Source organism: Rousettus aegyptiacus, unplaced genomic scaffold (genome assembly GCF_014176215.1).
Source record: "Rousettus aegyptiacus isolate mRouAeg1 unplaced genomic scaffold, mRouAeg1.p scaffold_m13_p_12, whole genome shotgun sequence".
Classification (NCBI taxonomy): Eukaryota; Metazoa; Chordata; class Mammalia; order Chiroptera; family Pteropodidae; genus Rousettus; species Rousettus aegyptiacus.
Window position 1 is genome coordinate 45,495,317 of NW_023416287.1, and position 27,425 is coordinate 45,522,741.

The following is a 27,425-nucleotide window of genomic DNA, read 5'->3' on the forward strand; positions in this document are numbered from 1 at the left end:
ATTCTAAATAAGAGAGACAAAATTTGAGATTTCAACTTAAATGACATCATATGGAAGAAGAAAATTAGCAAGGACAACAAGAAAATAAGGTGATGATTTAAAAACAATACAGGGTATTTTAAGAATGACAACTGGAAAATACCATAATGAAAGTAATGAAAGTGTCCCCAAATAATCTGGGGAAACTAATTTTTGTCCAAATTAGTGAAAATTTAAATCCCTGATTCTTAGCATAGTAAAAATAATATTTGAAACAGGAATCATTCTAAAGTTAATCACAAGATAATTAAGGTTCAATGTATTTATATGTGGCTGGCAAAATACCAGGTAACATAAATCATATGTTAAGTCCAAAACACTGCATGAAGTTTGGGTTGCTATACTATACAATATACTAGTGGATAGTCACTAAAAGTTTTCCCTGTAGGCTCCTTATCTCTTTTCCTATTTATGAAGACCCATGTGTATATTGCTCTGTGATGTTCGTGATGAAGATGAGGGGCTGCAATAGAGAGAGACCTCCCAAGTCTTAACTCTCAAGAGAAATCTCGATATCCTGATAATGAAGTTCTGCACTAGGATAATATTTTTATCTATGATAAACTCACCTCAAAGAATATTTTGAATGCTTCACGTAGAAAGGCTCTCGTGGGCTTACAAACTTCAGCTAGAATTTAACATGAAACATTTTATGAAGCTATGCAAGTTAGATATTTGAATATACATTTGCATTTGTAAATTTAAAGTATAGCCACAAAATTAGGTTAAACAATAAATACTCATAAAAATGCAAATAAGGGTATTTTTAATATGAATTTACTCTAATTTTGATGAAAGTTAAGTGTTATCCAGAAATATGTTGGTCTGATGGTACAGAAAATATCAAAGAGAAACAGTTAAAAAATAAAAAATATGAAAACAAGCACTAAATATTTTTGATTTTCAGATAAAGGGACATGGACTTCCTATGATTTTTTCAAATATGGCATTTAAGGCATTTTAAAAAATTAACTCATTATTACAACTTAAAACTATAACATCAGCTTTTAATTATCAGGAAAATGTTTATCAAGTAGTTGACTACATTTACTTTTCCAAAACCCACAGCAGTATTTCCAACTTACCGAGTGTGTAATAAAAGAATTATTTCGCAAATTGACTTTTAATGTCCTTGATTCACCAACTCTAGTTGGCAGAAACCGATATACATCTCCTGAGGCATAAACTCCACGGTGGGTCAAGTCAAGCAATCTGCTTTGGAAATAGGTTTAAAAGTCATCTATTTAAAATCCATAGTAATTTAAACTATATATATTAAATTATGAAGTGTTGCTTAGTGTTTTCTCTCACAATTCAGTTAGAAAATAGTTTCGTAATGGCCATTTGACTAAATTGTACAAAGATAAAATGCTGACAGCAGGAATACTCTTACAAAGGTGCTGGGTTAGCTACCGCTTCTCTCTGTCCCTCTTTCTCATTAAAGTCTGGGTTCTCCACTCACCTCAAATCCAGTTTGGAAAAGGTGGTCCTTTCACCTGAGTTCATTTCACTCTGACTGCTCACAGACCAGTCCACTGATAATCTTCATTTTTACAGGGACGTAGACTACTTTGAGAATATGACACAAGCTCTGGCCTCTTGGTAGCATCTGATAGTAGTGACCACTTCCTCTTGCCTTGGCTTACAGATTCCACACTGCTGACTTTCATTTCTCTGGCCACTTGTCAGTTACCTCTAATGTTGCTGTCCCACAAGACTTGGCCCTGGACATCCCTAACTGCTTACACAATACTCTTTGTAAGAACTCTCATCTCAGTTGATCCAGTGACCTCAAACTTACGTATTCCCAGATTTGTTTCCTAGCTCAGACAGAGCCTCTGGGCAACACACCCAATCACCACACAATTATCTCCTTATGGCTATTTCATAGGTGTCTCCACAAACACAGAATAGAATAAAGTTGTGACCTTACTCTTCAAACCTGATCCTCCACTTGTATTTCTTGACTCAGGGAGATGACATTTACTCTCTCTTTCCTATGCCCCTTTATCCAATCCATTACAGAGTCCTCCTAATTTCCTTCCTATATACTTCAAAAGTGTCCATTTCTCATCATCTTCCTTGACACTGTCTTAGTCCTGGAATGCTTAAGAATAATCTCTGACTTGTTTTACCAAATGTACTCTTGCTTCCTTCTAATTAGTCCATACTATAGCCAGAAAGGTTTTTTTGTCAATACTTGAATCTGATCGTGTCATTCAATGGCTGCCAGTAGCTTTGCAGATAACGCCTGACACACAAGGCTCTGTGTGGTCTGCACTCCACCCACCTCCCTCTCCAGTCTCTCCTCATACCACTCTCCCTCCACCTCTGCGCTCTAAGCCCATAGGCTGCTTTTAATTCCTCAAGAGCCAACAATACCCACCACCCTGGTCACTGACACAGTCCTCTTTACCTACATTATTTCTACTCATTCTCCTCAACTTAAAGGTTCCATTTCAGGGAGGTTCTTCCCAGATACGACAGATCGAGCTCCCTCTGTCATACTTCCCCATGTTTCCCATTGACTTCATTCTTTTCCACAGATTATAATCAAGTCTGTTAACGTGACTGATTGTGATGAGGCTCCTCCCCCATAAGGTGAAGTCCATTGAGGCAAGGACCAGGGCAGTTCTGCTCATGGTCTTATCTCTACTGACCTACATGCAGTGAGCACTTAGAAAGTATGAGATGAGCAGATGAGTAAATAGCAAAGAGTGTTGTGAGAACAGATATTCTTTAAAGGATTCTAATTTCTTATGAAATGTATCATTTACTTCTATTAGAAACAAATGACCACATTTACATTAAATTCGGCAGGTATTTAACATACATTTTTCTTACAAGTACATTCCTCCAGAACTTAGACCTAAATATTAGTTAATTAAGGATTACAAGAAACATTTTCATTAGCTAAAATATTTAAATATTATCATTAAAGCTGTTTAAGTTATGGGTATAAAATATACATTTTTAGAAGCTTTAAGAATCTACTTTTATTTTTTAAAAATGTTTTTGGGAATGTAAAATGGTACAACCACTTTAGGAAAATTATTTGGCAGTTTATTTTAACATTAAACACATGCTTGTCATATGATCCAACAATTCTATTCTTAGGTACTTTTACTCCCCCAAAAGGAAAAAATATGTCCACAAAAATACATGTACAATAATGTTCACAGCACCTTCACTCATATTGGCTCCAAATTAGAAGATACCCAAATGTCAACAAGAAAATGAATAAATAATGATATGTTTGTAGAATGGAATAGTAAACAAACAAAAAGAAAGGAAATAAACTACAGATATACTCAACAACACAAAAGAATCCCCCAAAACAGTATGTTGCGTGAAAGAAGCCAGACAGAAAGAATGCGTATGAATATAAAATTCAATAAAACTAACCCATGGTGATAGATGAGAACAAACCATGGAGTGAGGGTGGGGGTTGACTGCAAAGCAACACAAAAAAACTTTCTGGCGGAGGGAAGAAAAAGTCTCTGTCTCGACTAGAGTGGTAGTAACGCATGTAAACTTATAAAGTCATGGAGCATTTTACTGAATGTAATTATACTTCAATAAAGTACTGGGAAAAATTTATAAGAATGACAAAAAAAACATACCCATGTATGAGAGAAACCTGTGATGCAGCTTGTCTTCGGGGCTTAACTAAATTATCTATTTTAATAAGAGTATTTGTAGAAATGCATGAATTTTCAGGCTCATTTTCTGCTTTGATACTCTGTATTAAAAAAGAAAATCACAAGGTTGAAGAAGAGAATACTCTAGGAAAATATATGGACATTTACCTATTTGAATTCTACTATTTCCTTCATAATTTTTTAAAAGGGGACAATATTTTCAAATTCCCTAAATCGGGAACCCTATACTTTGCATTGTTTAGTTTCTTACACAAGTGCACACACCAACATGTGTGCACACACACAGAATCTTACCTAATCATGTCAGACAGATTTTATATGGGGAAACCCAGACCTCGAACATGCCAGTCAATAAAAATACATGATACAATTAAGATTATAGATGGGGTAAAAGGGATCAAATATGTGTTAACAGAAAGAAATCTAATCATGGGAGGTAAGTACACAGTGTAAATATGTAAATGCCTTACTGTTAAAATGTACAGCTGAAACTTACCTGATTTCGTTAACCAATGCCACCATAAAAATTTAATTAATTAATTAAAAATAATTAAGATTATAGAGCTATACAAAAGAATTAATGAAATTAGAATAATACCAAGGAAATATTCTGCATTTTCAGGTCAGTTTTTCATGTCTGCTTCACTTAGTGTTAATACATACACACAATAATTTACTTAAATTCAATGTAATACTCACTTGTCCAGAGAGTTGAAATCTCAGGGTATGTTTCATGTGAGGTTCTTTAAAGGGGTGACACTCAACATCCCAAAACTGGGCATAATCCCCTTTATCTCTGGGCAAAAATGTGATGGAGACCTACAAAACACATCCAGGATAAATTTAGATGTTGAACTTTACACACATGTAGTTAGATTATCAATTCAAAGTGTTGGTATGAAAAATTAAATGGAAAAATATTTTTGCATTGGCTAGTTTTGCCACTGATTGAAAAAAAATTTAAACAATTCTATTTTGAGTAGGGTTGTTACTATACCAGATCCAAAATACATTTGTTTAGGCTTTATGTAACATATTCCTCAAAACGTAAATTCTTTAAATTGGAAAAAAAAAAGGTTATCAAAAATTTTAGAGCTGTCAATTGTAAGAGCTAAATGAGGAAGGTTCGACTCCAGATACATAGTTCAGTCTTTCACTGCAATGCTTATGGAACCCACTGCTGGTCAAGTGGTAAAGTACTAAGAGGCCAGCACAAAACCACTTAAAGGAGAGGATAGGAAGAACACACAGAAATGTGAGGGAAGGATGGGTGTATAACAGGAAGCAGAAAAGAGAAGCACCACTATGCTACACATTAGTAGCTTTTATGATTAACTTCAGAATGTCAGTCAGAACCAGTAACCCTGACCACATAGCTCAAAGTTATAGATAAAAACTACATGCATAAAACCTGTAAAAAGCTCAATAATGAGAAAACTATTATATTTGCAAATAGTATTTTATAAAGTTTACCAGCGTTAAGAACTTTCTTTATCAGAGAATTTAATGTTAAAAATACTACTAGTCAGGTTAACAATTAATCAATATCTGATTCTAAACTTAACATTAAAACACTTAAGCGACCTAATTTTTATCACTACAGAACATAAAAAACAATGCAGCCAACAATCTGAGAACATGGAGGCAAAGGCAGGATACTGATCAAGGAAATGAGATCAAGATTAGGGAGTTACACTGCTGAAGATGACAAGGACACATGAGAAAATCAAGGAAGAACGAAAACAATCATGTCCTAAGTGGTGAAAATACACAAATTATCTGCAATTATTGGTGGCAGTAGCATGTATTCTACAAATCCCACTTATATCTCCTTTCAACACCAAAAAATAAAGAGGACAGAAAATCCAACATTACTGCATGTTATACAGTAGGAACATAACAGGAACTTTAACATTCATTAGCTTATTTAATTGCACATCAATCAAATTGAACAATGTTTCAAAAACTGTGTACATCTTTTACTTTAAGAATTAGGTTGTAATAAACTATTTTTCCCCCTTCTGAATCACTATTACATAAATCAATAATTGTGCTATTTGGTAACACTCCCCTAAATGGTCCCAGAATGATGCGCCTTGCTTCCCCCTCCCCCACTTAAATTAAGAAACCAGACCTAGAATTCATTTGACAAATGTGATTTGACAACATGGTAAGCAGTTAGTTTGGGCCAAGTTATATACTGATGAACACAACAAAATTCAGGAGGCAACATTTCTATGTTAAGGATTATGTGAAAAAGAGAAGTTCGTGGGAGACAATCTAGACCTGCACCCTCATTATTCTTTACTTATAGCTTTACTGAGATCTAATTCACATATCATACAATTTACCTATTTCAAATGGATTTTAATATCTCCAGAACTGTGCAACCATCACCACGATCTAATTTTAAAATATTTTCAACCATCCATAAAGAAACCCTATACCATTGTCAAGTCCTTTCCCATTCTCCACTACCCTCACGCTCAGATCCAGCAACCATGAAATCTACGTTGTCTCTATAGATTTACCCATTCTAGATACATAAGGTAATTTAAATCATACAATATGTGGTCGTTGGTATCTGGTTTTTTTCACTTAGCATATTCAAGGTTCGTCCATGAGGTAGCATATTCTTGGTAATTCCTTTTTATTGCAAATGAATATTTTATTGTATGAATATTTTGTTTATCCATCCATCAGTTGATGGACATTTGGGTTATTTCACCCTTTTTGGCTATTTTGAATAAGGCTGCTATGAACACTAGTTTTCATCTGGGGGAAAATATACCCAGAAGCAGAATTCCTGAGTCATATAGTAATTTTATGTTTTCCACACTGGTTGTACCATTTTTCATTCCTACTAGCAGTGAGTATATTAGGGTTCTAATTTCTCCAAATCCTCTCTAACACTTGTTATTATGTTTTGTTGTTGTTGTTTAAAAATCATAGTCATCCTAGGGGGTGTGAAGTGATATCTCATTGTGATTTTATTTTGCATTTCCCTGAGGACTAGTAATTCTAAGCATCTTTTCATGTGTTTATCAGCCACCTACATATCTTCTTTGAAGAAATATGTATTCAGATCCTCTACCCATTTTTTAAACTAGTTATTTGTCTTTATTGGGATACAACTTAATTCTTTTGCATGTGGACATCAGTTTCCCCACACTTCTGTTGAAAATATTCTTTTTATTACTGAATTGTTTTGGTACCTTTATTGAAGAAAATCAACTGACCAGAAGTATTATGGTTTATTTTGAGGGTTTCAAGTCTATTCCACATATTCAATATGTCTATGTCAATACCACACAAATTTGATTAAGAAGTATGAATTCTGCCAACTTTGTTCTTTTTCAAGATTGTTTCGGTTATTCTGGGTCCCCTAAAAATCTTTATGAATTTTAGATCAATTTAGGGAGTACTGATGTTTTAATAATGTCAGGTCTTCTGATCTATGAACATGGAATATCTTTCCTGCTTTTTATTATTATTATTTTTTGCAATTTCCCTTCAGATATTGAACTTTAATTGAGCAATGAGCCTGTTTCCTGTTCTATTGCTTTGCTCTATTATGGTCTGGAAGATGAAATAAAATATGCTGGTAGGATTGTGTGCCTTTCCAAAAGTCAGAAATCCTATGGAAGCCTGTTATATAGACACAGTAAAGTGCATGCAGTTTGTGACTACCATCATGGCTCAAAGATTCTTTTACAGTCAGTTATGAGTCCACAATTATATTCTAGAACTTATTATAAGTCTGATCCCTTAAATAAATGAACCAATATTACATAAGTGCTATAGTTTAAACGAGTTTCAGCTACTAGCATGAAAAAGCATATTACCGAGGCCAAATGAATGACTAGTGGCACTAAGAGATTTGACGGGGCTATATCAGGTCTCCAAATTAATTAAAAGCATCATGGTACTAAAGGGATCTGTCACCACTTACCCATGAATATATACTGTTGACTATGACATGAACATTAAGCTGTTCTGACACTAGCAGATTTTTCTAACTATAGCTGGTGGACAAAGCTATTGTCTAGATTAGCACTACTCGAAGCACTGGCAGCCTGAGGCTACATGAAGTGCTTATATCAGAATGTATACCAATCATACCACTAAGCATGGTATTTTGTTTTGCTGATCAGAAAGCAAGACTTTTGGCTGCAGGAAACAGTCCAATGCCTTGCGCTGAAAAGTGCCCCTTCTGTGACAGCCTGGCTATGACCAGCACTGGTCTAGGCGAAACAAACTGCTTTGGATGGAAATAAATGAGACACTCCTGGCTAATCAACACCATGCTCTTACCAGATGGCTGTAAAAAAAGTATCAAAACTCACCTTTTGGATTCCATGGCTTTCCAGTATACCAGAAATAGGAGAACATCTGAATGCTGCATAGGTAGCTCTAAAAATATCTCCACTTTCATCGACTCCCTACAAAGTCACCATTTAAACAATCAAATGACAAAAAAAAAAAAAAAAAAAAGGAAAAAATATATAAGCAACGAGTCAATTTGAAGTAACACTTTCATGGTTATTGAGGACATCCAAACCCAGACAAAGAGAGCTCAATGCCTGTGTGGAGTGGGAATGCTGTTAGACTTGGCTCACACAAGGGCTCATACTGACTCTTGTCCCTATATCAGTAGCCACTTCTCTCTGGCTAGTGATCTTTAGAATGCTGTTCATAATGTCAAAGTGCTGTCTCTTCTGCAAAGAACCTGAAGACTTGCTGAGTGTGCATCTTAACATCCTACGTGATACCAATTCTTTATTTTCAGTAGACCCAGCGTTCTTTTGCACATGCTTTGTTAATATTATGGCTCAAAACTGTTACCATCACACAAAACACATGCTGAAAAGGCCATGTGGTGTTCTAACCAACACACATGACAACACACTCAGTTCAGACAGTGCCCACCAGCAGAGACTATTTGCAATATACAGTAGGTTAATAATACTCAGTGGCAAAGTATGTTCAATTCTGTCTCCTGCACTAGCACTCACTAGTGAAAAACATACAACAGTGATTAGAACATGGGAGGGGAAAATGTATGTGCACATACACAATGTTCTATAATAAAATTCTAATGTATTTTTCAAGATAAAGTTATTTCAGATATAAATCAGGGCTGTAGAAGATAGTATTAAACAGAGTAAGCACATATTTTTACATACATTCTCTAATTTTACTCTCAAACCCACCTTGTGAAAAGAATGGGCATGTATTAGCCCCACCTATAGAGCATATCAAATAAATGAGTTAGTGGAACAAAAAGCCAATAATCTCAACCTATGTTAATAATTTGATTTTTAAAACACCCTGCCTAATGTTTAAACATTAAAACAAATATATTCAAGGCGATTACTACTGACCTTGACATAAGGAGGTGCTAAAGATGACAGATGCCACTTCACTTCTGTGTTACCATGATTCTCAAGTTCCAGACAACTTTCTAAAAGGAACACATGTGTAACAACTCAAACTCTTGGAGAGGTAAGTAAACAAGCAGATTACAGTAATAATAAGTGACAATTATGTGTAATGAGTGTATTTTTTTCCTTATGATGTGATTACTTCATCATAAGGAAAAGAATATAATTATTAGATCCCTAGAAGACCAACAGGATCGACTATTTGCTAACACACTCATATTTGACGGGATCCTATTTTGAATTTCATCAAAGTGCAATGCAAAGCTACTGAAAAGCTTAAGGAAGGAAGCAATGAGGTGACTTGGTGACTTACGTTTTTAAGAAATTAATGGGTGCTGTGGAGAAAAGAGACTGCAAAGGGTCAGGAGGAACCCTGATAGATGTCACTGTAGTAGCTGAATCAGGTCAGTGGGAGGAAAAGCAGTGGGCAGATATAGGACCCGTTTTAAAAATAGACTGCAAAGGACTTCCTAATGCACTGGATGGAAAGAGGGAGGGAAGAGAAATCAACTTCCAGGGATTTGGCTCAACGAAATGGGCAGACAGTGGAGCCACTAACAGACAGATATGGGTGAGGCAGGTTTCATGGGTAAAACAAGAGTTGTTTTTGTGAGATGTCCACATGCAGAAACTGAGCAGGTGCCTGGTGGATAAATCTGGGGCACAGGGAGAGCAGAGGGAAGGAAGGGAACACAGGCCCAGGAAGAACAGGAATCAGCAGTGGAAGCTGAGAAGGAGTGCACGAGGCAGGGAAAACCAGGAGAGCGTCCAAGAAGGAAGCATTTCAAGGAAGAAGAGTGGTCAACAGTGTTGATAAATTAAATTAACAAAGACACATAAAAGAGATGTCAGATTTGGCAAAATGGAGCTTTTCAGTGACCTCAAAAGGAGTGCGGGTTCAGAGCGTGGTAGTGGCAGCAGCTAAATAAACTGAGGAACTGAAGCCAGGGAGTACGATCGTTTCACTAGCAAGAGGTACTGAGAAAGAGGGCAGCTGCGGCAAGGAGAGGAAGGCATTTCTTAAATAGTTGACAGGAGAGCATCAATAACAGGGGAGGAACTGATGACACAGGAATGAGAAAGAGCTGGAAGAAGCTCAAGAAGGCAAGCATAGATGGGCCTAGATCTAAGGCAGAAGGGTTTGTCTGTGGTGGAAACAGAGGCCTTTCATTTAGCCTCATGGCTTTTATATTTTCAACGATGCGTGAAACAAGGTGAAGAGTTGGAAGGAAAGCAGGAGTAAGAGAGGACAGGAGTAGGAAGGAGCTTTGAGAAGAAAGGAGCTGCTAAATAACTGCTGGAGATGGAACAAGGAGGGCTGGGAGAAAGCCTCGTGTTGACCTGAGAGCTGAGCTCATGAATCAGCCAGCATATTCGTAGTTTTCTCCAGAAATGTTATTCTGCTAGGATAGAGACATGGAGTAGGTAGACAACTGGTTTTAACAAGGGCTGGGATTTTGCCAGATATGAATGCAGAGGGGGGGGGGGGCACATGGCAGTTAAGAATGTTTGTGTGGTAGTAATTAGAATGACAGATCCCAGATTTCAAAGAGGGTTGTAAGAGAAGTGGGATATAGGTAGGACAATGGAGAATGAAAAAAATATTAGGGTTAATAACCTGGAAGTTGGAATGAGGTCAGAGAACTGCTATAATTCCTACAGTAACTGAGCTGTTAAGATGGGGGTGATGGCCAAGAAGCAACAGGTCTGAAACTGAGAGCGAAAACATGGTATAGCTATTGGTGAAGACAAAATCCAGGAGCGACCATGAAAGAAAGAAACGTGAGTGGAAGGGAAGACAAAACCAAGGAAAGGCTGGGAACTTAGAGGGCCAGGTGATAAATGGTCCCAAATCCTGTCGAATAGTCTTTTAGACTGAGCTGGGAGGGAGGAACTGAGGGGAAGAGAGGGAGAGAGAGATGGGGGGTGAGGGAAGGGTGGGGAGACAGAGAGAGGGAGAAAGAATGAGAGAGACAGACAGACACTGAGATTCAAAGTCACATCAATAAGCAACAGAGCCAGGCTCTACTCACTTTCCTTTCTTCTTCAGCTACTAACTTATTAGTAATTCTAGTCAAAGATCTAGTGAGAGTTGGGGAGGGATGGTTCTGACCAAGTAAAATCTAAGGCTCCTGGAATACAAAGATTTATCAAACGCTGAGATGTAAAAGTTTACGATTTTTAAGCTCTCCCAAATCCAGCTCATCATTGAAATAACTGTCAATGACTACTTGATTCTGTCCTGCAGTAAAGGGGTAAAATTTTATACCTATCACTAACATGGTTAACTCAATTACACTCAATATGTCAGTAGACATTTTAATTAAATAATCTTGTGACAGGATACCTGAAGTTTCACCAGGCTCTACTGTAGGAAAAGTAACAGTCTTGTTTTTTATCTCAACTTTTGTGGAGGGTGGTTTTGTCATTGGTTTTACCAGATGACTAACTGAAGGCTCAGTTACTCGAGAAGAAATTTCAAATGGACTGGAGGCCGAAGGAGTGAGAAGTTCTTCCTGGGTGAAGTCTTCTCTAATTTGAACTTTCACAATTTTCTGAAATGAGCCAAATAAAAGCATAAGACAGAAATGTAACTACCTTTCTTCTGAAAAAAAAAAAAAAAATCCTATTTTTAAGTCATAATAGGGGAAAGTAATGCAAAACAAATGAAACACTGATAAATTTAGAAATTAAAGTTTATTCAGATCTCAAAGTAAATCTTTGACTTTATGACCTCTACTCAAATGCTTTTTTTTTTCCAAAGTAAATTTGGCAAAAAATAATGGCTTCTAGGCCCCACTCTCCACCCCTGCCTCAACCCAGAACTTTAATCTCTACTAAATGCTCTATTTAAATAAGTCCATTGGAGCTGAAAGAACAGATACTTTTATTCGATTTCTGAAATGTAAGTGCTAAAAAAGGATTATGACACCTAAGCTACAAAAGAAATTTTCAAACAGACAAAAAAAATTAAAAAGTACCTTCTGTCCATTGTCACAGTGTATATAGATCAAACCACTCCATGGGAACATTGAATGTTTTGTGGATAAGGTGGAATTAGGACTCACAAGAATTTGTAGCTTACTCCTTAAAAAAAGAATTTAATAATGAAAACCAAGAATATTCTATACTTTAATACCAACATCCACAAGAGTTATAAACTCTGTTCTATCAAAGACTATTTCCTTATTGCTCAGAAAGAGCAGAGAACAGAGGTGAGCTCTTACACACATCTGATTGTGCATTCACCCCCAACACGGTAGCTAACAAAAAGTTAAGTGGCATAAACCCATGAACCTAAGGGTGAAAATCCTATAAAAACAAACTGTACAGTAGAAATTTCATTTAAAAAGAAATTCAGATACAAATTTCTGGAGCAAAAGACCAAAACTACAAAAGCTCTGAGCCATATAATAATAAAAAATGAAACTGTCACAGTATAAAGAGAATGTAACAGATGAGGAGAAATCTGGAAGAAAAAGGAAGATAAAAAGAAATTAAAAAACAAAAAAAAGATTGTTTCTTTTTTTCCCCCTGGTTACTAAAATTTTCTATGTTCAATGTTCCCTTCGAGAGCTAAAGGATGTCAAAAAAAACTTTAAATTGTGGATGATGTAGTTAGATTTGTGCCTTAAAAGAAATCACCACTTACCAAAAACATTTTGGTATACATGTCAAAATGGCAAAGATTTCTGGTCAATATTGCAGAATAGGTAAATACTGTGCTTGCCTCCTCTAGTGACCACATCAAAATTGCAACTAAACTACAGAACCATCAGTGAGAATTGCCTGAAGTCTAGCTGAACAAAAGTTCTATAACTAAGGGTATGTAGAAGAAGCACATACAGACTGGTAGGAGAGGTGGAGAAACGAAAGGGACTGGCCCAACACTCACAAGTGGTGGTTAAAAATCAGGAGAAAAATCTTAGCTTCAGAGGTCCCCCTTGAAGAGAGACGGGTCCCGGCCCCGCACCAAGCTTCCCAGGCCAGATTTCCAGTGCCGGGGAGAGAAGTCTCCACAACTCTAGCTGTGAAATGCAGCAGAGGTTGTGACTGAGTGAGATAAAGGGTAGCTGTAGTCTCAGGTGTTCCTCTTAAAGGGCCTATGCACAGATTTACTCTCTGACAGACTCACTCGTTGAGCTCCAGCACTGAGGCAACAGCTTGAAAGATACCAGGACATACAGGGAGGAAATGAATTGTCTGGCTTCATGGCAAGGACTAACGGTGAAGCTTTCACCCAGACAGATGTGCTGGCATATGCCATTGTTCCTTTGTTGAGCCCTCTCCCAACCCAGTGTGCAGATGAAGGTGGATAACATATCTGAGGCTCCATCAACCAGGCTAACACTATTCGCCTTGCCCTGGTAATTCTGAGACCCTACCCCACCCAACTTGCGGGCCCATCCAAGCAGCTTTCCAGTGGCTTTGCCATAAAAACAGCCTATCTTGGTTCAGGCTGCAAAATTTCCTAAATCTCTCATCGGTTAACAAACCCCAAACAAGCAGCATCTGCCCTTGGCATGCCCTCTATCTCCTGCAAAGCAGCCCCAAGCCAAGCCCTGGTGGCAGCCAACCTCGATTCATAAGTCAGCCTCCCCCAGGCACTTCCAAGCCCAGCACAAGTGGCAACCACCTGCAGATCACTTAGTACTACACACTAAGTGGTCTCTGGTAGGACACAGGCAGCAGCTCACCCTGGCCTGAAACAAAGGCCCCCCAAACAACATACCCAGTGGCCAGCTTCAGACCACACTAGAGCTCCACCTGACTACCTCCACAAACAACATACCCAAAGAGCAGACTCAGCAGGCACAAGAGCCCTGCAAAAGTGAATCCTGCTTCATTGGGTCAGCCCCTGTACAAGAGCCCCTCTACTGTAAGCACAGCCAGTCTTCACAAACAACCAGCCTGAGGGTTGATCCTTCTCAATGAGATGCCAACAACAACCGAGGCTTAACTACAACAGGAGGGCACACACAATCCACGCAAGGGACACTGGGCCCCACAGGACACCTACTACATAAGGCCACTCTACTAAGACTGAGAGAAATAGCAGCTCTTCCTAATACACACAAACAAACACAGGGAGGCAGCCAAAATGGGGAGACAAATAAACATGTCCCAAATGAAAGAACAGAACAAAGCTCCAGAAAAAGAATGGAACAAAGCTCCAGATAAGAACCAAACAAAATGGAGACAAGCAATGCAGAGTTCAAAACACTGATTACAAGGATGCTCAAAGTTCTCAGAGAGAACTTCAGTAAAGAGATAGAAAACATAAAAAAGACGATAGAAAACATCAAGAAGAACCAGCCAGAAGTGAAGACTAACTGAAGTGAAGAACACATTAGAGGGAATCGACAGTTGATTAGATGAAGCAAAGATATCGAATCAGCGATTTAGAAGATAAGGTAGCAGAAAATAGCCAATCAGAACAGCAACGATAAAAAATAATTTAAAAAAAAAATGAGGGTAGTTCAAGGGGCCGCTTAACATCAAGTGTACCAACTTTTACTGACAATCTATTTCAAGAAATAATGACAGAAAACTTCCCTAACCTAGTGAAGGAAATAGACATACAAGCCCAAGAAATGCAGAGTCCCAAACAAGATGAACCAAAGAGGCCCACACCAAGCTACATAATTAAAATGCCAAAGCTTAAAGACAAAGAGAGAATCTTCAAAGCAGCAAGAGAAAAGAATCTAGTTACCTACAACAGAGCTCCCATAAGACTGTCAACTGATTTCTTAACTGAAACTTTGCAGGACAAAAGGGACTGGTATGAAATATTCAAAATGATGAAAAGTAATGACCTACAAATAAGATGATTCTACCCAGCAAAGCTGACATTTAGAATCAAAGGACAGATTACGAGCTTCCCAGACTAGAAAGAGCTGAGTTCACTACCATCAAACCAAAAGTAAAGGGATGGAAAAAGGTATTTCATGAAAATGGAAATTTAAAAAAGCATAAACCCCTGAACCTAAGGGTGAAACTCTTTATACCAGATAAAATACATTTTAAAACAAAGGCTATATATAACAAGAGACAAAGAAGGATCCACTAATCCCACTTCTGGGTATTTATCTGAAGAACCGCAGAACTACTACTTTGAAGGGACATGTGAAAATATATGTTCATTGCAGCATTATTTACAATAGCCAAGATATGGAGACAACCTGAGTATCCATCAGTCGATGGATGAATGCATCAAGAAGGGGTGGTACATATATACAATAGAATATTACTCAGCCACAAAAAAGAATGAAATCTTGCCATCTGCAACAACATGGATGGACCTAGAGGGTATTGTGCAGAGGGGAGTCAGATAAAGACAAATGCCATAAAATTTTACTTACATAATTAATCTCAAGAACAAAATAAACAAACAAAACAGAAACTCACAGATAGAGAACATCTGGATGGCTGCCAGATGGAAGGGGTAGGAGGGATGGGTAAAAAAGTACACATTGGTAATTACAAAACAGTTATGGGGATGTAAAGTAAAGCATAAGGAATATAGTCAATAATATTGTAATAACTCTGTATGGTATCAAATGGGTACTAGATTTATTGGGGTGACACTTCCTCAGTTATGTAAATGTCTAAGCACTATGTTGTACAACTGAAACTAATGTCAACTGTTACTGAAAAATAAGTTATTTTTTAAAAAATGGCTGAGCAAGATATTTTCTATTGCTACTAGCTAAATACATGGGATAATGTAAAAGTTATTTGTGAACAACCTGCCCTATCATTTCCCTAAATTTTTAACCATTAATTAGCAAATTAGTAAAAATGGTTGACTGCTTTGGTCCTAGGAATGTTTCTCTGGGGTGCCCCTATCTGTACCTGACCTGAGTCTTAGTCAAGTAAACTCTTCTAAAATGCATACTCCATCATTTTGCAAAAGTAAATAAATTTTATGTTGCTCTTCTGCAAAGCTGCTATTCCTAAATATGAAACAGCTTGCAGATGTGAATGTCTTTTGCCTACCCAGATAAAGTTCCTGAAAAGCTGCAGAGCTATGACTTTACCTCCTATTAAGAATTAAGCTGCATATAGAGGGCAGCTGCTTATCAACATCACGCCCCAAAAGACTTCTATCTTAGAATGTTCTTTGCCGAAAACAGCAAGCTAAGTTATGGCTCTGACATATTATGCAGAAAGCTTTGTCTATAAAATATCCTTTAGACAAAATCAGCAGTTAGTAAGCCAGTCAAACTCAAGGTAATGAAAGACAGAGACCACCACCCCTCAACACAGGCCCAAATATCTCCCTTGCTTTGTAATTTTGTAGGCTGAGCAATATATCCGAAAAACATTCAGATGTCTTCCACTCCAGGAACTCTTTCCCATGGCACACGTCTTTTTAGACCGTTTTAGGCTATATAACACAATTGGCTGTGGACAAGGTCTTTATTCCGCTAAGAGGCATGAGTCTTAACTAACTGTAAGTCCTACAGAAACATCCATGGTGCTCTGTACAGTTAGCACACAAAAAAAATCCTGAGTCAAGTGTCATATTATTTAACCCTTAGAAAGTCACCATGCTAGCATCTGAATAACACCCAGAGAAAAGGGAAGGTCATACTTACTCTGGCTCGATAAATCCATGTTGCGGTGTTACCGTAAGACAATGTGCTGGCCAGTACAGCTCAAATTTCAACAACCTAACAGAATTATTTAAAATCTGGAAACGTCCAGTTTTTGCCAGATCACCTATTATATCAGACAAATGTTACTTACATTACTGAAAAAGATAAAGCTATAAACAGTAAAAATAAGTACTAAATAAGTACACCAGTAAACCAGCTTATTTTGCTTTCTCAACTGCCCAACTATAGGAATTTCAAATCCCTGGCAAAGCAAAACCATCTGTTTACTCTTAGAAACTACAAAGGTAGTGAACAAACTTCATTATTGAACAAAGTCAGAGAAAAAAGAAAATCTGGAAATTTTTACCACCCGGTCTTATCTCAGGTACATACATAGGTACCAGAATTGTTCCTACTATATGAACCAACTTTATCAATGTTAACAGTAAAAGAGGCCAAGTGCCAAATGAGTTCTTTGGGGCAGAGGATGTGATGGCAGGAAGGATGCATGGCTCTGCCATAGGGGGAACTGGGAACTTGGACTGAGGATCATGGCCTTGTGTCAGAATGATGCTCTGGTCAAGCCTGAGTTAGGTCTCTAATAAATAAGGAGGACCTGTGAAAGCCATCAGTCACATTTGAATAAAGTCCATGTATATCTCCTAGATGAGCCATGGGTACAGAGTTAAATACATACAGCCCTGAGTTTCAGAGCGCATTCCTGTAGTTTCGTCGTTGTCATACTCACAAGTAGTAGGGGCTACCAAAATCAAGTGTTCAGGTTGAACAGTCCACATTTCTTCAGAAAATGATTTATCTTGAGGTGGGTAAACAGCTCGGGAAAGAGGTAGAGAACTTTGAGGACCTTTAACTGGTAAAACGTCCAAAGAAACATTGCCACCATGTTTCCTAAGACTGTCAGATTCACTACAGAAAGAAAAAAAATGATAAAAGCCAGACTGTGTCAAGTTTTTATATTGTCTTCATAAATCCAAACATTTATATAAAGCTAAAAGTACATTATATACTGTGTATTTTTCATTGAATAAAAGTCCTTCATATTGTGTATTCTTAATGTATTAAAAACACAATATAGGTTAAGTATTATTATATTAATCTTTAATTAGAATACTCAATTTAATTTTTCCTGCCTTGACTTCTGCATGCTACCAGAGATCTCTTAGAAAAATTTACTAGTAAATTATCCTGAATTAAGAATTAAAAGAAAAAAAAAACAATGACTCTCTTAATGTATCTATAACGGCACAATGATAACAAGTATCGTGATGTTAACACCAAAAAACTTTAAAACAAGAGTCTTCTGGAAAAAATACCACGGTAAAAAATGCTAATCGAGTTTAAGCAGCTTTTTTTAAGTGTTGAAACTGTTTTCTAATAAGTCTTAGATTATAAAAAATTATAATCCAAATACATTTTATAATCAGAAAAGCACATGACTTAATTGAAGTTCGGACTGTGCAGTGCCTAAATTCTCCTACCCTGGAGTGGAACATCTTTATTTCAAGTCACCACTCAGCAGAGAAATCCCTCTCTTCACCCTTACCATTGCCCTCTTGTTCCCTCCTTTTTAAAAGCAAACCTCTACTGCCCTAGACTAATAAAGGAGGCACCATTAAAAGTAAAAAATTAGATTATTGGCTTTTTAGCTTCCTAAGAACCGATTCCTCACAACAAGTGATCTTCAAGATAATTTTAAATATATGTAACTATCTTTAACTTGCTTTGATTGAATATCTTAGAAGAAAATTAACATTGTTAGTAGATATAAAAGTGAGCAAGCAGACATGAGCTAGAAGCAGTGAGGTGGTGGGGGTGGGTGAGTGAGTCAGCAGTGAGCTCTTAGTTGGTGGCATTGGGATTTGCAGGGAACTCTCAGTAAATCAGTTGGCAACACTGGGCCCATGTGATAAGACTGGTTAAAAACAGGAGGATTGAGTAAAATGTAAATATATTGAGGATAACAGGGCCAGGATTCTCAGTACTGGAGAAAAAAAGATACAATTAGGGAAAGGAAGAATGGAATGCACTGTACTACGTTAGAATTGGAGGTATCAATGTTAACTCGTGGTTTTAATGTATTTACAGACAGATAATGGACACCCATGGATTTATATATAAATGCATTTACTTCCTAGCTCTGTCCACTGAGGGGGCCTATAAGTAATAACAACTCAAAAGCAATAGCACCTACTACCCTTACTCATATCTTGGTTTCAATATCAGTCTCTATAAAAGGAATGAGGACTTCTAAGAGAAGTCCCAGCTATTTTAGGGCTTGGACAGGAGAAGCGTAAGATGAGCCTTGAATAATCTGTTGTACCTCTGAATAAGGAAGTGCTCAAAGAATGATGTGGGTATACCAATCAAGAAATCAGATTAAGGGACCAAATATGACAGTAAAGGATTAATACTGAACCCATGATTCCACCCTAATATAAGTGAATAAGTACATAAAAGAGGGAAAAGTGAATCTCTTCCTCATAGTAGAAAGACGATTGATAAATGTAGAAAGAAAGATGAAATTAGAAAATCACCATTTGGTAAACAAGATAGTAATAATATGATTCAGGCAACAATCATCACTGGGTGTGAAGAGTTTGACGAGGAACAAGTCATGATCAATTACCTCCCTACAAGACTGTAACTAACTTTATAGTGGGGAAAGGTGGCAGACACTATTTTAACTAAGTGAAAAAAATATTTCTAGTAATGGGGCAAATCAGCTTTGTTTACTGAGAAAACAAACAGCATAATTTCTGGGGTGTTCTGAATCTGTGGAAAAGTTTACAAAGTAACTGGCTTGTACTCTGTAAAAACATCAAGGTCATTGGTAAGAAAAGGGTTAGCAACTGGCCTGCAGCCTATTTTCTCTTGTTTACCATAGAAAGCCGGGGGGGGGGGGGCGGGGGGGGGAATGACTTGGTGAAATCCCCTAGTAATTCTAATGACATCTCCTAGCACACATATTAATGTCTTTATCTACAGAATATTTTTAATAAGACACCCCCCTGGGTATGTCTAGAATTGTCTATGGTAAAGAAATCTGAAATTTATAAATTTATGTAGCATAGATGTTCGTAAAAATATCACATAAGTTATGTAATCATCAAGTATAGCAAGCTTTCATGAATGAATGGCTCCCCCTTCTGTGTAAATGATATACCACATGCACAAATAGCATTAAATTTGAGCCAGAGTGGAGAATTCATGTTGCAATAGGGACCTAGGAAGCACTATTAGCAACCTGGATTTCTTCATGTTGCACTAATTATTAGTAAAGTGATTAAACATGGCAGAGTAAGGGAAGTTCCCAGATCTCTCCCCTTAAGACAATAAGCTGAACATCTAAAACTGAACAAAAAACACCTAAACTGCACATGAGCACATCTGAGCATGGGATCTGCATATGAGAACTACCACAGGTCAGAACCCCGGGTGTCGGGCAATGGACTGGGAGTAATAAAGTTGCCTCTCGCAGCTTCCCGAACTCCCAGCAGGAGATGGGGGACGGGTGAAGGCATGGGAACTTCTCTGAGCAGCCCTGCCTGGGACTGCTGTGAGCTCCCTGCAGCGGGTGACAAGACCCAGTCATCAGGACAGAAGACAGAGAAGTGGTATGGGATCGCAGAGAAACAACAGTTGATTTTTACCACCCCGATTGCAAAACCAAGGCTGAGCCTCAGCTCCTAATTCCCAACCTTGAGGGCCCTGCCCCCCATACCATCCAAGACTGATCACTGCAGAGCCCCAGGGGAATCTGAGCAAACACTGCCAAGACTGTCGCTGACATTGACAGGGGCTGAAAACTGAGGGTAGTGAGCGTGATTAAATATCAACAAAGAAAAATTTTTAAAAGGCATTTATAAGACTTTATATAAAACAGGGATCCAAGAGGCTTAGATGCCACCGACTGGAAACCAAAAGAAAAATGCCTTATTTGTAACAGGCTAGGAACCATTATATAATAAATCTTCTTTCTGGAAAAAAAAAAAAAAAAAAAAGCAGAACAAACTTCCACTGATCCCCAAGTGGAGAAATAGTCCATTAAACACCATGAACAACCAAGGTGACAAGGCATCTCAGAAAGAAAGAGAAAAATCTCCAGAAAATAAGCTTATAGACATGGAAATATGCAACTTAAATGACAGAGAATTCAGGATGGTACTTCTGAAAAAACTCAATGAAATCCGAAACGAATCGTATCAACGATTTCAGGAACTGAAAAAACAACTAGATGATAAGAATGAGTTCTTTAGCAAAAAGATTGAAATTCTCAAAAAAAAAAATCAAATAGACCTTCTGAAGAAAAAAAAACACACATTAAGAGTTGAAAAATGAAATAACATGCTTGAGAAATAGAGTCGACAAAAACAGAGAAAAGAATCAGTGATATTGAAGACAGAAATCTAGAAATAAATCAGAAGGAAGAAAAGAGAAATCAAAGAATGAAAAATAATAAAAGAAAAATACAAGAATTAGCTGATACCATCAGGAGAGGAAACATAAGAATAATGGGAATTCTCAAAGGGGAGGAAAAGGAGCAGGGATTAGAAAGAATTTTCAGACAAATAGTGGACAAGAATTTCCCAAATCTAAGGAATGAGCTGGAGCTTGGAATTCAAGAAGTCAACACAACACTTAATTATCTGAACACAAAGAGGCCCTTCACCAAGACACATTGTACTGAAATTATCAAAAATCAACAACAAAGACAGAATTCTTGGGGCAGCGAGGGAGAAGAAAATGGTAATTTATAAAGGAAAACCCATTACATTATCTTCAGACTTCTCAGGGCAGACCTTTCAAGCCAGAAAGAAATGGAATTGAATATTTAAACTATTAAGTGAAAGGAAGAACAAGCCTAGAACAATGTATCCAGCTAAGCTCTCCTTTAGATATGAAGGAGAAATTAAGACCTTTCCAGACATACAAAAATTGAGGGAATTATCCACTACGAGGCCTGCACTACAAGAAATACTGAATGGAGTCAGCTCACCTAAAACAAAATGACCAAAAAACAAAACAAACAAACAAAAAAAAAAACCATAATTATGAGTAAAGTGACTATTAGGCAAATAGAAACAGAGGAGTGCAACTCTTACTACTAAGAGGGCATTATAAGCTTAAATAATAAGAGAATTGCTATAGCAAGATAGTAATGAACATTAAGCATGCAAATTGAGACAATGACTGAAAAGGGGAGGATTCGAAGATCCAAATTCACATAGGGGAATGGAGATAAGTCATATGCAGAAAATGGACGACTATATATATATATATATATATATATATATATATATATATCCTTTATATATTTGCAATGGTAACCACACACCAGAGATTCAGGACCAAAGTATGTAACATAAAATACAAGAAGAACCAGAAGGAAAACGCACAAAAGCCAACCAAAATAAAACAGAAGCATAAGGAAGCAATGGAAACACCGAGCTACTAGAAAGCAAAAGATAAAATGGCTGTAAGAAGACCTCATATTTCAAGAATCACCCTAAATGTAAATGGATTGAAATCACCAATAAAAAGGTGCAGAGTTGCAGAATGGATCAAAAAACAAAACCCAACCATATGCTGCCTCCAGGAGATACATCTCAGCTCCAAACACAAATACAGACTCAAAGTGAAAGGGTGGAAAACGATATTTCAAGCAAATGGTATTTGGAGAAAAGCGGGAGTAGCAGTACTAATATCAGATGAAATAGACTTCAAAATAAAAAAGGTAAAGAAAGATACTGAGGAACATTTCATAATGATAAAGGGAATCACGCATCAAGAAGATATAACACTTATTAATATCATTTAAGAAATAACACCCTTAAATGATACATCAAACCAACTGAACATAATTGACATTTACAGAGCCTTTCATCCCAACACAGCTGTTTATACTTTTCTCTAGTGCACATGGAACATTCTCAAGGACTGACCACATACTGGGACACAGAGATAGCCTCAACAAATCTCAGAGGGTTGAAATTATATCGACGATATTCTCTGATCGTAATGGTTTGAAACTAGAGATCAACTGCAAAAAGAAAGCAGAAAGATCCACAAATACATGGAGATTAAACAACATACTACTGAAGAATAACTGGGTCACAGAAGAAATAAAGAGAGAGATTGAGAAATACATAGAAATGAAAGATAATGATAGTACAACATATCAAAACTTTTGGGATATGGCAAAAGCGGTCATAAGAGGAAAGTTCAAATCATTACAGACCTACCTGCAAAAATAAGAACCCACCCAAATCAACCTAATGATTCATCTTAAAAAACCAGAAAAGGAAGAACAAATGAAGCCCAATGTCGGCAGAAGGAAAGAAATAATCAAAATTAGAAGAGAAATACATGAAATTGAAAACAAAACAAAAAAAAATAGAAAAAATAACAAAGAGCAACAAAGAGCTGGTCCTTTGATAAGTTTAATAAAATTGACAAGCCCCTTGCTAGATTCGCTAAAGAAAAAAGAGAAAAGACACAAATAAACAAAATCAGGGATGAAAGAGGGGAAATTATGACAGACACTGCAGAAATACAAAGGATCATACAAGAATACTATGAAAAAGTATAGAACACCAAATTTAATAACCTAGAAAAAATGGACCAGTTGTTAGAAAGCGACAACCTTCCTCGAATGAATCAAGAAGAAATGGAAAATCTAAATAGACTGATCAGCAGTATGGAAATGGAAACAATCATCAAAAACCTACCAAAAAGTAAAAGTCCTGATGGCTTCACCAGTGAATTCTACCCAACATTCAAAGAAGATTTAACTCCTATTCTCCTTAAACTCTTCCAAAAAATAAAAGAGGAGGCAATACTTAGTTCCTAACTCATTTTATAAGGCCAATATTAATTATCTTGATACCAAAACCTGGTAGAGATAACACACAAAAAGAAAACTACAGATGAATATCGCTCATTAACACAGATGCAAAAAACCTAAATAAGATACTGGAAAACTGAATACAGCAACATATTAAAAAGATTATACACCACGATCAAGTGGGCTTCATCCCAGAGGCACAGAGATGATTCAACACAGGCAAATTGATTAATGTAATATACCACATAAACAAATTAAAAAATAAGAATCATATGATCATATCAAGAGATGCAGAAAAGCCTTCTAGAAGATACAGCACCTATTTATAATCAGAACACTTAACAAAATCGGTACAGAAAGAAAAAAACCTTAATATAATAAATGACAAGCTCTTAGTGAACATTAAACTTAATGGTGGAAAACTAAAAACCTTCCCTCTAAGATCAGGAACAAGGCAAGGTTATCCAATATCGCCACTGTTATTCATTATAACATTGGAGATCTTAGCGAGTGCAATCAGGCAAGAGAAAGACATAAAAGGCATTCAAATGAGAAATGAAGTCAAACTGTCACTATTTGTGGATGACATGATTCTCTATATAGAAAACCCTAAGGACTTCTCAAGAACACTAGTAGAAACAATAAGCAAATACAGTAAAGTTTCTGGATACAAAATCAGTGTTCAAAAATCCATAGCATTCCTATACTCTAATAATGAAGTGTCAGAAAAAGAAGTGGAAAACTTAATTCCTTTTGCAACTGCAGCAAAGAAATAAAATACCTAGGAATAAACTTAACGAAATATGTGAAGGACCTATATAATGAAAACTATGAGACCCTATTAAAAGTAATCAAAAAAGATAACAAGAAATGGAAAGATATTTTATGTTCTTGGATTGGAAAAATCAACATAGTTAAAATGACCATATTACCTAAACCATTATACAGGTTTAATGCAATCCCCATCAAAATCCCATCGGCATCTTTTAAAGAAATGGATTTAAAAAAACCATCAGATTCGTATGGAAACACAAAAGACCCCAGATTGCCAAGCCATCCTCAGAAAAAAGAACGAGGCTGGAGGCATCATTCTGTCTGACTGGAAACTATACAACAAAGCAACAGTAATCAAAACGGCATGGTATTGGCAGCAAAACTGACACACAGAGCAGTGGAACACAATCAAGAGTCCAGAAGTAAATCTATATTTATATGGGCAAATGATTTTCGACAAAGAAGCCCACCTGCAAAAGAATGAAACTAGACTGTTGTCTATCACTACACACTAAAATTAACTCAACATGGATTAAGGACCTGAATATAAGACCTGACACAATAAAATGCATAGAAGAAAACAAACATAGGAACTAAACTCTAAGACCTTGGACTTAAAGAGGATTTTATGAATTTGACCTCAAAGTAAGGGAAGTAAAAGCTAAAATAAACAAATGAGACTACATCAAACTGAAAAGCTTCTGCTCAGCAAAAGAAACCATCAACAAGGTAAAGAGACAACCACCCAAATGGGAAAACATATTTGCAAGCAACGACTCCAATAAGGGCCTAATATCCAAAATATACAAAGAACTCATACAGCTCAATAACAATAGTAAAACCCAAACAATCCAATTAAAAAATGGGCTGAGGACCTGAACAGACACTTCTCCCTAGGGGACATACAAATAGCCAACAAACATACGAAGAGATGCTCAACATCACTAGCTATTAGGGAAATCCAAATCAAAACCATAATGAGATAACATCTCACACCTGTTAGAATAGCTATAATCAACTGGACAAGTAATAACAAATGGAGAGGATGTGGAGAAAAAGGAACCCTCATACACTGCTGGTGGGACTGTAAATTGGTACAGCCACTATGGAAAACAGTATGGCGGTTCTTCAAAAACTAAGAATTGATCTACCATATGATCCAGCAATCCCTCTACTGGGTATTTACCCCAAAGACTTGAAAACTCATATCCATGAAGATATTTGCACACCAATGTTCATAGCAGCAACATTCACAGTGGCCAGGACATGTAAGAAACTGAAGTGTCCTACGATAAATGCCTGGCTAAAGAAGCTGTGGTACATATATATAATGGAATATTACTCAGCCATAAGAAGAGATGAAATACGCCATTTGCAACAACATGGATGGACCTTGAGATAATAATACTAAGCAAAATAAGCCAGAGAGAAAAGGTTGAAAATCACATGATATCACATATGTGGGATATAAACCTAAAAGCAACAAAGGAATAGGACAAACAAACAGAGACTCATGGACATGGACAATGGACTAGTGGTTATAAGAGGGGAGGGAGAAAAACATAAAAAAAAAAATGTTAAAAGATAAACAGATAAAAGTATATAAATATAAGAAATAAAAGTAGATTGCCAAAAAAATAAATAAAAGTTTGAAAGAGCTCATGAGTATAAAATCTGACTGCAGAGCTTTTTGAAGGCTATAAGTTCTATTCTGATGGCATGTATCATATTGTTGAATATATTATCAAAATTTTTCTAAAATTAAATTAATTACTTTAGTTTACCACATCGAGTACACTAATATTCAAGGAAGTTTTGAAAGGGCTGGATTTTCTTCCACTTATGTACTTTTTTCTTATTAATAATCATTGATTTTATTGAAATACTTGAATGAACCAAGTATGAAAAAAGTAAAATACAATTAATCTATTTTCCAATTATTATGAAAAATTTTAAATATATACAGAAATTCTAAGAGAAATCTATTTTAATACCTAAAAATGTAAAAAAGTATACTCTAGGTTCTTTCCAAATGTATAAACACTTTAAAAACTTTATATCCTGTTAAAACTCAAGTTATCACCCACCACTCTTTCATATAAATTTTAATATTTCTTTGCTATAAGTTAATTGTTTATGAACTGAAATCTCCTTCGAAATAATTTTCATCTTCTTACCTTATTTTTTAAATGAGTCTGGCATAGCAGAAAGGGTATATTAAATCTTCATATTCTCCATTTATATGTACTGGATGTTAAGCATCAATAATAAAATAAAAGCTTAGATAGCAAAAAATAAAAAAATAATATATTATTTTGCAAAATGCCACTCAGTGTTGGAGTGAGGTTCCAAACTTGTTTTGTCTGGCATCTTAGCTTATGTGGTTCTAATTTGATCCACTGATTAAATGCTATTTGCTATAATAATGATTAAATCACTTGTCCCTTATACACAAGACTTGGAAATAATGATGGGGAACTTATATCTAGAATCAGATTTTGGTCCATATGTCATGAGAATTTTATCCTCTGAGGACGACTAAGGGGTTACATTTATATTTGATGCCGAAACTATGAACTGGTGCTTAACCACAGGAATTGGGCAGGCTTTGGCATTAAGTTTGGAATGGTCCTGGTTTTAGCACTGAAAAATCTAATGTCTAAGAAAAACCATTTGTCCCTAGCTGACCAGCAGAGTTAGTGACCATAAGTTAATGAAAATAGAGAAGTCAGTGGAGAATTGTTTTGCAATAAATTAACCAAAGTTTTGTGTGTAATTTAAAATAAACCTCATGTACAAGTAAAAATAACTAACTAAACTAATTAGTAAAGCTTGATTCTGTGGATCTGATGTGATAATACAGCCCTAGGTATTATCTCAGTAATGAAAGATAAGAAAGACTGAATGCACTGTTCTTTCAAAGAGGTTAAAGAGACCAGCTAACTAAATGCAACATGTGATCTTAGATTAGATTCTGGACCAAATAAGTAAAGAGAAAGTTTCCTGTTTATTTAACTATAAGGACATTATTGGGAAACTG

General features: G+C 36.4%; 1 protein-coding gene across 1 annotated transcript in view; it reads right to left on the reverse strand.

Moving 5' to 3' along the window:
* CEP192 (centrosomal protein 192) overlaps positions 1-27,425 on the reverse strand; it is a 133,047-nt gene that overhangs the window by 5,975 nt on the left and 99,647 nt on the right. The window contains exons 35-44 of the mRNA XM_016119861.2: positions 17,495-17,673; positions 16,747-16,870; positions 12,127-12,232; positions 11,493-11,700; positions 9,086-9,165; positions 8,048-8,143; positions 4,401-4,520; positions 3,663-3,781; positions 1,125-1,254; positions 609-667 (exon numbers count right to left, since the gene is read on the reverse strand). Coding sequence (XP_015975347.2) covers positions 609-667; positions 1,125-1,254; positions 3,663-3,781; positions 4,401-4,520; positions 8,048-8,143; positions 9,086-9,165; positions 11,493-11,700; positions 12,127-12,232; positions 16,747-16,870; positions 17,495-17,673 — 1,221 coding nt within the window. The remainder of the gene's footprint in view (positions 1-608; positions 668-1,124; positions 1,255-3,662; positions 3,782-4,400; positions 4,521-8,047; positions 8,144-9,085; positions 9,166-11,492; positions 11,701-12,126; positions 12,233-16,746; positions 16,871-17,494; positions 17,674-27,425) is intronic.